Below are 11,159 nucleotides of genomic sequence, written 5' to 3'. Positions count from 1 at the left end.
GGAAAAAGAAGAGAAAAAGCTTACGGCCACCAGAGAACGAGCAATTTGATCAAACTCCCCCATAGGGGAATGGCTCTCCCAGAACTGGTCACTGGCCGATTGCCAGGAGATGGCCAGGTCCCCATGAAAGTTGACCCTACCAAAGATAAGCGACGAATCGGCAGTGGGCGTGTAGGCCGGATCAGTCTCCGAAGGGAGCCGCCATGACGCCTCAAAGGCTGGGTCTGTAGAGGGCAGGTTCGGAAGCGGCATGGCTGGGCTCGAAGGCGCCATTAGAGGAGACGCGGAGGGCATCGGTAGGCCCAGGAGCTGGTCGCCAGAGGATGAAGGCGGGGCAGGGAACATACTCTGGATTGGCGCAGAAGCAGTTTGGTCCACCGATGGGTCTGCCACCTCCGGATCAGAGGCCTTCTCCTGGACCAAGCTTGCCTCTTGGACCGAGCTCGTATCCGAGGATCGGGGGGGGGGGGAGAAAAGCTCACTACACGCTGGCGGCGAGAAGGTGGAGGAGAAGTTGCGGTGGCTGGGGCTGTTCTCTTGCCCTTGCGCGTAAGGCGCAGCTTCATAGTTGGCGGGAGAGAAGACACTGGCTCTGCGGGCGATGGCTCGGCCGCAGGTTGATCAGCGATGCGGGGTAGGGCTGAGTCTGCAAGGCTGAGAGCTGGTGGCTCAATAAGTAGCGGGGCGTCCTCCGCATCAGAAGCCCGGGGTTCTGAAAGCGGCGAGCCGGAAGCGACGGCTGGATCAGAAGGTAGACCTTGCGTCAGCTCCTCGTTCAGAGCTTGCAGAACGGTCACCGCAGGTGTCTCTTTGCTAGCAAAGGAACGGAGGATTGCAGCCACTGCAAAAATAAGGAGAAAAAGCACCTCAGTTAGCGAAGAGCGGTATACAAAAAGATAACAACTTACCAAAAGGAGCCCCAATTTCTGTGGAGACAGGACTAAGACCAAAAGCGTGCAGAATGCCTTCCAGCATCAGCACAGACAGGCGAACAACAACACCTCTTAGCTTGTCCGCAGCTGCGGAGCAGGCAGGTTCGTGGACATGCGAAGGGAAGTCCGAAGCGAGGAGAGCACGCCATTGGGAAGGTCCGGCTAAGGGGGCAGGGGGTTTAAGGAAGAAAAAGCGAGACCTCCAGCCTTTGTTGGAAGAAGGGAGGTCATCAAAAAACTTAAGGCCCGGCTTGGCCTGAACGTTGAATACCCCCGCCTCCGCTCGCCGGAAGGAGTAGAAGTGATGGAACAGTCTAGCAGTCAAGGGGATTCGATAAATGCGGCACAAGATGATGGTTCCGCAAACTGCGCGGAATACATTGGGGGCAAACTGAGAGATACCAATCCTGCAATACTGACTCAACTCGGAGAGAAAAAGATGTAGCGGGAAGCGAAGACCACCTACGACCTGATCCTTAAAGACAGTTATAAACCCTTCAGGGGGAGAAGAAGGATGTTCGTCTGTTGTGGGAAGGCGAAACTCATATGTCGGGCCTACCCCCAGGTTGGATTGCAGTGCAAACAGGTCATGGTGGTCTAAATCAGAAATGTAATGTGAATACCAGAGGGGGTCCTTACCATCCATGGCTGTGAGGAGCAAGCGGGTGAGGGGGACGAAGACAAGAAGGGTCACAGGTCGGGCTCAAGCAGGGAGACGAGGAGCTGCACTGCTAGAAACAGCTGCGAATGAAGGGAGGAGTATGGCGAAGCGTCGGGGTAAGGAAAGCGGACTGCCTTTAGGGTTTATAAAGCCCATTCATTCCTAGGAAACATCGAGAGTTGAGCCGCATATCTTTTTGGGGCAACGCGCCTCAACGCCGTCGGATGGGAAATAAGCGCCGAAGGGTGCAAAAGGGGGTCAGATGCTGGCGTCACGGGGCGTGCGCAATAAAGGCGCCGGACAGGTGTCATCGCGAGAAGGAACACATTAAAGGTCGACAAGGCAAGGTAATCATGAAGGGGCGTGGCCTCAATAAAAAAAAAAAAAAAAGCATTCTTCGTGAAAGGCTCGAGGCTAGGCGGGAAGTTTCATGAAGCTGCAGAAGCCAAGCAATTCAAAAGGATCGCAGGTAAGACGGGGCAGCGGAAGTGATTGCCAGACCAGAAAAGCAGCAAGCAGGTCTGCGGGGATGTTCCTCAACCGAGCAAGTAGCTCCTCATAGGTAGCCCTGATCCACGCAGCTGACCAGGCGCGTCGCGAGAACTGCGGAATCATCATAAGATGCTAGGGCGCTGTGGCCCAAGGGTGGAGTAAGGTTTTTACGCTCCCTCTCTTATTCTTAATTCTATACCATACGTGATGCAATTGCAGGAAGAAACGCGACGCAAATGAGTAAGCCCAAAGCTAGCAATAGCGACCGGATTAACTAAAGCAATAAGGCCGGCGCAGGCGGGACGGATGGAGGCGAAGAAGAGCGATGCATTTATGCCTTTGCCGTTTGGGAGTATTCTTACTGGTCTCGGACCAGCGCCATCGCCACTGGTCTCGGACCGGAGTAGCCCCAGACTCTCGCCTCAGTGCGAGTTATAAGTGAGCTCTGCTCTCACGCCCAACGACCTTTCAGGTCGGTAGTCCCAGACTCTCGCCTCAGTGCGAGTTATAAGTGAGCTCTGCTCTCACGCCCAACGACCTTTCAGGTCGGCTCCCATGCGAGATTTAAAAGTGAGCCTCGTGCTCACGCCCAACGACCTTTCAGGTCGGTAGTCCCAGACTCTCGCCTCAGTGCGAGTTATAAGTGAGCTCTGCTCTCACGCCCAACGACCTTTCAGGTCGGCTCCCATGCGAGAATTAAAAGTGAGCCTCGTGCTCACGCCCAACGACCTTTCAGGTCGGTAGTCCCAGACTCTCGCCTCAGTGCGAGTTATAAATGAGCTCTGCTCTCACACGACCTTTCGGTCGGCTCCCATCTTAAAAGTGAGCTGCTCGTGCGCCCAACGACCTTCCGGTCAGGGTCCGAACTCTCGCCTCGGTCACGAGTTATAAGTGAGCTCTGCTCTCACGCCCAACGACCGTCCCATCTGAGATTTAAAAGTGAGCCTCGTGCTCACGTCCAACGACCTTTTAGGTCGGTAGACTCTCGCCTCGGTCACGAGTTATAAGTGAGCTCTGCTCTCACGCCCAACGACCTTCAGGTCGGCTCCCATGCGAGATTTAAAAGTGAGCCTCGTGCTCACGCCCAACGACCTCTTAGGTCGGTAGTCCCCCGCCCGGTCGCGAGTTATAAGTGAGCTCTGCTCTCACGCCCAACGACCTTTCAGGTCGGCTCCCATGCGAGAATTAAAAGTGAGCCTCGTGCTCACGCCCAACGACCTTTCAGGCCGGTAGTCCCAGACTCTCGCCCCAGTGCTAGTTATAAGTGAGCTCTGCTCTCACGCCCAACGACCTTTCAGGTCGGCTCCCATGCGAGAATTAAAAGTGAGCCTCGTGCTCACGCCCAACGACCTTTCAGGTCGGTAGTCCCAGACTCTCGCCTCAGTGCGAGTTATAAGTGAGCTCTGCTCTCACGCCCAACGACCTTTCAGGTCGGCTCCCATGCGAGATTTAAAAGTGAGCCTCGTGCTCACGCCCAACGACCTTTCAGGTCGGTAGTCCCAGACTCTCGCCTCAGTGCGAGTTATAAGTGAGCTCTGCTCTCACGCCCAACGACCTTTCAGGTCGGCTCCCATGCGAGATTCAAAAGTGAGCTCTGTCCTCACGCCCAACGACCTTTCAGGTCGGCCCCCCACGCGGGGATCAAAAAGAAACTCCTCTGCGAAAATCATATTCGAGCTCGGTGCCTATACCAGACTACTTTGCTGAGGGATGTGCCTCACATTGAGCGGAGCATTTTCTATAATCAGGTCAGCTACGTCTGGCTTTATTTTACGCAAATTGCAAATATGCAAAAAACACGCAGGGCAAAGGATGCGGGACGTCATCTACCCTACTCAGAGAGCGTCAGTATTAACTACGAAATCAGGTTTTGCGCGTTCATTACAGTTTTAGATCTTAAGCTTTATATCAGTTTTACTTTCCAAAATTCATACATGAAGAGGAATCATGAAACAATTCTGGGCTCTTACATATGGGCCAGTTTTTAAGAAAATACTTGCTAGATGAAAATTTAGCAGGAGAAACTTGGCCAAAAGGGGACGGATGTACAAGCGTTGCAGCATAATCCAATAAGAAGGCGATATAGCCAAGGCCACAAGCAGAAACGCCGTATGGCAAAGGAGCCACTGAGACAATTATTCCCCAGGCTGGCTTTGACTCGGGGAAGGAATTGGCCCTGGGGAATGAACACTTCCGCGTGAAGACCTGTCGGGAGATTCAGGGGCGTTCACAGCTCGAGCCAGCTCCTCGCGTAAAGATCTGATGACCGCTTGCTGCTGTGTGATAGTGGGTTGCTTATCCTCGAGGCCCGCGCGGAGGAGGGAGAGCTCCTGTTCATGCTCTCGACGCAACTGTTCCTGGCAACCAAGTTGACGCTGCAAGCTAGCCTGGCACTGCTCCTTCCTCGTCTTCTCCACATCCACGCAGTACTTTGCAAGACGATACTGGTCTTCCATGGAACGCAGAGCCGCTACCTGGCGATCTAGATCCTGAGACACGCGATTTAGCTCGCGCTCTCTCGAGACAAGTAGTGTGGTGAGTTCGTTTATCTGCGTTTGGGAGGGCGGTTGATCAACTTCCTGAGAAGAGGGAGGAGAATGCATCGTGTGGGGAAAGCGGATGGCGGAACGCGGGTAAGACAGCATAAAAAAGAGGGGATAGCATGGAGAAGCGACCTTAAGGCTCCTTATAAAGAGGAGTAGCAGCTAAGTCAAAGCAACTGCGTGGGCGAGGCGCCCCAAGCGACTGGCGACGCAATAAAGGAGGCATGGTATCCCAGGCGACACGACACAAAGGTTGATGTGAAAGCCCAAGCGACGCGACACAAAAGTTGGTGCGTGACGCAGGAAGCAGAAGCGTGCAGAGATATGCTGAGGTCACAGAGATGTGCTGAGGCAGGAGCACGGAGATGTGCTGAGGTCTCAGAGATATGCTGACGTCGCAGAGAGTTGCGAAGGTCTAGTCAGTCTGACTGTCATCCTCCTTCGACTAGACTTGTGAGGGAGGCTTGTGATACGGTTGGTAATGGAGGGGCCCATGAGGAAAGGGTTGGAAGAGTCAAGGCCATGTGGCGGTCAAAAGTCAAGAGGACGTGATGGTCAATAGTCAAGGTGACGTGGCAGTCAATGGTTAGGCTGACGGGGCGGTTAAAGGCAAGCAGGTGTGATAGTCAGAGGTCAGGCAGGCTGGTCGATCAAGGGGACAAAGCAGTCGGAAGGCGAGGGAAGACGTCAGGCGGAACACAGGTCACGGGTCGGCATCGGCAGGGCTGAGCAGAAGCAGACCGAGCTACAGACCTGCGCTTGAGGGCCAGGAAGTACAAAGCGCAGGATGCAAGTCGGGATCGGCAGAGCTAAGCAGAGGCCAAGAACTGGAAGTATAGGCCAATGGGTCGGAAGCGGCAGAGCTGATCGGAAGCAGCCCGATCTACAGACCTGCGGTTGAGGGCCAGGAAGTACAAAGCGCTGGATGCAAGTTGAAGATCAGCGTAGCTGTGTCTAGACAGTTAGGGCTGCAGGTCTGCGAGTTGGAGGCCCGGAAATGCGAACCACAGATGCAGGCTGGTGCGGGGACACAATGGATCGGAGGAGCTAAGTAATACGGGTGCGGAGAATCTCAATGGTCCGTCGAGGAGAGTCATTACATATCAACACTGCGGACGAAAGCGGAGATTCCTAAAACGAAGAGATGCCCTCATAACCAGTAGTGGTCTGCCAGCTGTCCCCCACTACAAGACAAAATCCATGTACGAAGGCGGATGTTCCAAAACGAAAAGATGCTTGCCCAATAAATGGCAGTACGACAGGTGTCCGGGAGGAGGCGAAAAGCCCAGCGTCTAACGTTTTTTCTGACAGGGTGGCAGGTTCCAAAAGGAGGGGGCATAAAAGGCGAGAAATCCCTCGTATGCAGGTACGCGCACACACTCCCTCGTCACTTTTTTCCTCAACTGTTTTTCCTTCTGCTTCTCTCTGTTTTTTCTGGGGAAAAAGGACCTGACTTGAGCGTCGGAGGGCCTGATCCGGGGACTTTTTCCCTGGGTTTCGATCTCTAACGTGAAGGGGGGATCGTCTGAGTGTGCGCAGGGTCCTGCAGCAGCGTCAGCCACCCGTGGGAGCTGAGTCATCTTCTACGACCTTCCGTCAACCATCGGGACACCTCGACCGGCCTCCGTCCGACTCAGCCTCCGGACGGGATCAACTATGAAAACGAGAAGGTTTATACTAAGGTTTTCATAATATCCAAGCCACGCAATATTGAATTACTGAGCAAAACATTGAATTGTCTACCAACTTCAGTAACAGCTTCTTCAATTTTTTAACTACTTAATAGATTCAGATTCAGGAAAATGAGACATGATACCAACAAGAATCAGTAAGTGAAATCTTCTGATTAATGCTAGAAATAGGGAAAAGATAGTGATTCTTACATGGGTCCGTAAGTCAATTAAAGACTCAAACAATCTTAGCTAATCTGGTTAACTTCTAAATGCTATAGTTTTATCTGAATATACCACACAAATTAAATACAAACTGCAAACAAACTAGAGCAAAGATTGCCCAGCTTTGTTCCACAAGTATTATCGGCGCACCAGTGCTTCAGCTCATGTATCCACTGTAGTACAAAACTGAATCAAGAAATCAGTAAAAATTACGCTTCTTGGAAAATTTTAAACGCTTGAGATGAAGTAGCAGCAAAGGTGACGCAGGATGAACATAGGAGGATCTAATTTTCGGAGGGAACTTTTAATTCGGGACTTAGAATTAGGCTGAAATATGTGATTAGTGAACAACATTAATTAAACACAAACCACTTCATACTTTCGCATTAGAGATGGAGGATTTATCCTACAATTCAGCAAAGCAAAACAGAATTCTACAAGTTCTTAAACCAATCCTAGAAGGAGATCAGGTTACAAAGGCATCACAGCAGGAAGCATGGATCGGACATTGACTGCTATTTTTACTGAAGCATGGGAATGCAAGAACCCTGGAATGCTGATAAGAACTAGCTAACTGGCCTCATTAACTACTTGCGTTTAGTCTTTTTTCTATAGGAGATGATTGACATGAATGATGAGTAGCTTGATAAGATTTTAGTTGGCATTTCTAAGATTTGTAATTGTGCTCTGCCTTATGACTGCGACAGCAGCACATCAAAGAGTCTTTTTGTTTTTTTTTTAATTATTTTTATGAACGTAAACGTAAGTCAATAGTCATTTTACAAATTGTCAAATCTAACCAGACACCAACTCGATCCGCTCACTAGATTTCCTATTAGATCACACATTCAAAGATCGATGGGCAGAAAAAAAACAGAGTCGCCTTCGAATCCTCTCGTGCGTATCTCTAACGACCCCTACAGGCCAAGAAGTCGCCGGAGGCCAGCAGTCGCACCGGCGTCAACACCATCACCGCCGCCACTAGCCAAATCGACATCTCTCAGACCATCGCTCTTGGGTTTCACGAGAACGAACCCAGGCAACGGCAGGCTGCTCGGCGGCGGGGACTTTGAATAAATCGAGTAGCCGGCGAAATCTAAGCAGAGCCGGAGAGGACGGCGGTCCCGCGGCGGAGCAATGGCAGCGGCCTTCGCCTTCGGGTTCTTCGTCGGAGTCACCGACTGCGATCGCGGCTTCCGCTTCCTCTGCCGCTGATCTCGTTTGCCTGGCGACGGCAGAGGATTCCTATGAAGGAGAGGCAGCAGGGGCGGCGGCCGGATGAGATTTAACTGAGTTCGATCCATGAACAAACAAACTGACAGTGAACGAGAAAGAGCTTCGAAGCAGTACACAACGGCAAAAATGAAGATGGACTTCTGCTTCAGAAAAATTAAAAATTCACCAGGAACTGGTAAGGAATTCTACGACGAGGAAGAAAGAGAGTGTATTGGGGAAGTGATGGAGGTGGAGAGGGATTTATATACAGGAAGAGGCAACGGATATATGTTTGTGGAGGTCTCTTTAATAATGGCGGAGATGTCGACGTGTAGTCGATGGCCGACAATCGCTGCAGAAGGCAACTGGGCGACGGGGACAAGGCCCGAGAAATGAAAGATCTGTTGGTGGGCGGCGACCGGCCAGTTGACGAAGGCCGTTGGATGCGAACTAACCGTTAGAATCATCGGCGCCGTCCATCCGCGTGCCGTCGCGGTGGAGCTAACACGTAACACGTGGATCGTATATTTTGTTTATGGTTTAAACTTAAAGACAGATCCAGCGGCGACCAAGATGGTAAAGATAAAGATCTGACGATGAGACTGAAGGATTACGTTCCATAAAATCCACTTATTAAATATAAAGGGAAATTTACTAAGCCACGTTATCAAAATTTCGGAATATTCAAATCTTGATAAATTTTAAAATTAATAAATTAAATACAAAATATCTATTTCATCTGATGACACTTATCTGAGGTGTTCTGTATAGTCCGATTACATTAAAAAAAAAAAAAAATCATGGAGTTAAATTATAATTGACGATCAAGTAGATGAAAGAATTTTGTTTTCCTTATCCTATTATATCAAAGTTATTTATATGGGGATTGATCATGTCCGAGTACTGAGTCGATAGACGCTGAGGACGTGACGCTCCTGTTGACTGATCGAAGACCCCAAAGGCGTAGATCTCTTACCGCCGTGAACCTGCAAACACAGTGCCGAGCCGAGGAGGGGTTCCCCGGCGATGGCCCAAAGGCGCGTGCACGCTCCCCGAGATGTGCACGCCCCTCGAAGCATATCTGGAATGAGTGTGTCAGGAAAGCGTGTCTGACACCATACCTCAATAGTACGAGCATATCCCTGATGTGACAGTGGAAGTTTCCACCGTACGATTCTATGTTCGACCAAGCCGCTGGCCATGCTTCTTGTCGGCGACACTGGTTCCTAGGAAGATCTCGCCACCTGCTCCCTCTGTCTTTTACCAGGTCGAGAGGAGGAACCGCTCAACTAGCGCTTTTCCCGGGCCAAGCGGAGGAACCGAGGAACCACTCGGCTAGCGCCTTTCCGGGGCCGAGCGGAGGAACCACTCGGCTAGTACCTTTCCCGTGCCGAGTGGAGGCCCGTCGGTTGACGACCTTCAGGCGGATGCCCGCTGGGCCAAATGCCATGGCTACTGTTGGCCGAGCGGGATGACCGCTCAGGCTATGTTTCTTCTTGCTTTGCCTTATGAGTGTTGGAAACTCGACATCAGCCCGGGTCGAACGTCTGTCGGGTGTTGACTACTTTGACCTTCTGCCAGGCGGACCCCCTCCTCTTACCACCGGATCACATGTCTTCCCTTCAAGTCTAGTCGAAGGAGGCTGAAAGTCCGACTGACTGGACAAATAGTCAGGCGAGTGGTTGGCGAGTCAGCCTATTGAATGAGTGGGACCCCGCTCAGTCTCCATAGGATTGATCTTTCTCCTTAGGTCGGTGATTCGTGTCTCTGCACTTGGCTATTTTGGATACTTTTCCTCGATTCCTGCGCCCTAGATCGGACGGCCCCAATCGGCCGCGTCCATCTTTATAAAGCCTCAACATCGCCGCTTCTTCCTCTGCGCTCTCCTTCTGCCTTTTGACCGTTTGCTCCGGCGACGTTGCCTGCTCCCAGTGCTCCGGCGACTTCCCGCTTCTTCCAGCGGCTTTTCCTTTCCCTGCAAGCTCTAATTCCTGGTCTTTCGTCTGCCTTTTTCGTCCTCTAGCGTTTTCTGGCGTCCCGCTGTCTTGCCCGGTGAAATTTCGTCGTATTTTCGACGATCCTCTGAACGAACTCCTCTGTTTCTTCGTTTTCCGCCCATGGCCAGTTCTTCCCAGCGGGTCGACCTCGCCCCTGGTAGCGTGTCGACCTCGCCCCTGGTCCCTGGTATACCACCATGAAGACCAGGTTTGATGCGAGCGACATGACACATTTCAAAAACGCCTTTAACCTTCCGTCCGACCATGAGCTTGTCCTAGCCGGCCCGTCCGATTTGCCACACGACCCGCCGACCTACACCATTTGCTTCTTTCGGGACCAATTCGTAGTCGGCCTCCGGTTTCCCCTTCATCCGTTCATAACTGAAGTTTGTAACTTTTTTGCATCCTGCTCGCCCAGCTTGTCCCCAATTCCTTCCGCTTGTTATGTGGGGTAGTCGTGTTATTCAAAGTACACAATATCCCACTGACCCCTCGGGTCTTCCATTACTTCTACTACTCCAAACAGTCCAAGCTGGGCACCTACATATTCCAATCCCGCATCGGCTTGGTCTTCTTCGATAGAATGTCCTCCTCCAACAAGCACTGGAAGGAGTATTTCTTCTACATTAGACTCCCCGATCGGCCAAGCTCCCGTACTCAATGGCAGACCACTCTGCCACCTCAGCCCGAGTTGAAGAGATACAAGACTCAGCCAGATTACCTCTATGCAGCCAACATGCTGGTCGGGCTGAAATTCGATATTCACAAATTGCTTCCAGAGGGCGTAATGTACATCTTCAGGCTATGTCCGAGTCGAATGCACCTCCCGAGCAGCCTAGGTATAGAATTTCTTAGACCTTCTTCCTTTGAGTCTAATTGATTCTGTTTTTCTTTTGCAGCTGACACTATGATGCGCGCCCGAGTTGTCGGCATAATGAAGGCCAAGCAGGCCAAGATCGAGGCGGCTGCATGTTGCCAAGGAGATGGAGCGGCTAGGTTTGACCCCGGTCGGCTAGCAAGAGGGTACGGCTGGGGAAACTGCAACTGCTGAAGAAAATACAACTGCGGGCGATGGGACCACCGAACAGACTCCCAGCGTGGGAGCGATAACCGAACCTGGCTTGGTTCACGGCGTGCTGCCCGTCATTTCTGTTGAGGGATCGGGATCCTCGGGTGACGAAGTTCCGCTCTCCTGCAGGAGGCGCCGAACAGAGGCGCCATCCCGATCCGCTACTTCAGTCATTCAAGCCTCTATGGAGGGAGGCGTCCCGTCCCCGGGCCCCGTGACAGTGGAGGCTACTTCCTCCGATCGGACTCCATTGGTGGCTGAGCTACCGGAGCCGCTCGCCGTTCAGCCGCTCTCCTCCCTTCCCCCGGCCGAGCGGAAGATAACCCGCTCAGCCATTCATCCTGTTCGTCCAGCC

General features: G+C 52.0%; 1 protein-coding gene across 1 annotated transcript; it reads right to left on the bottom strand.

Moving 5' to 3' along the window:
* Positions 1-211: 211 nt before the first annotated feature.
* Positions 212-1,578, bottom strand: LOC121978103. Its single transcript, XM_042530484.1, has 3 exons — positions 909-1,578; positions 488-841; positions 212-348 (listed from the first exon to the last, which is right to left on the bottom strand). Exons 1-3 carry the CDS (start codon positions 1,576-1,578, stop codon positions 212-214), a joined length of 1,161 nt encoding a protein of 386 aa, XP_042386418.1.
* Between the last annotated feature and the right edge of the window lie 9,581 nt (positions 1,579-11,159).

Source organism: Zingiber officinale, chromosome 4B, assembly GCF_018446385.1.
Source record: "Zingiber officinale cultivar Zhangliang chromosome 4B, Zo_v1.1, whole genome shotgun sequence".
Classification (NCBI taxonomy): domain Eukaryota; kingdom Viridiplantae; phylum Streptophyta; class Magnoliopsida; order Zingiberales; family Zingiberaceae; genus Zingiber; species Zingiber officinale.
The sequence above is the reverse complement of the archived record's forward strand: the minus strand, read 5'-3'. Positions and strand labels throughout refer to the sequence as shown.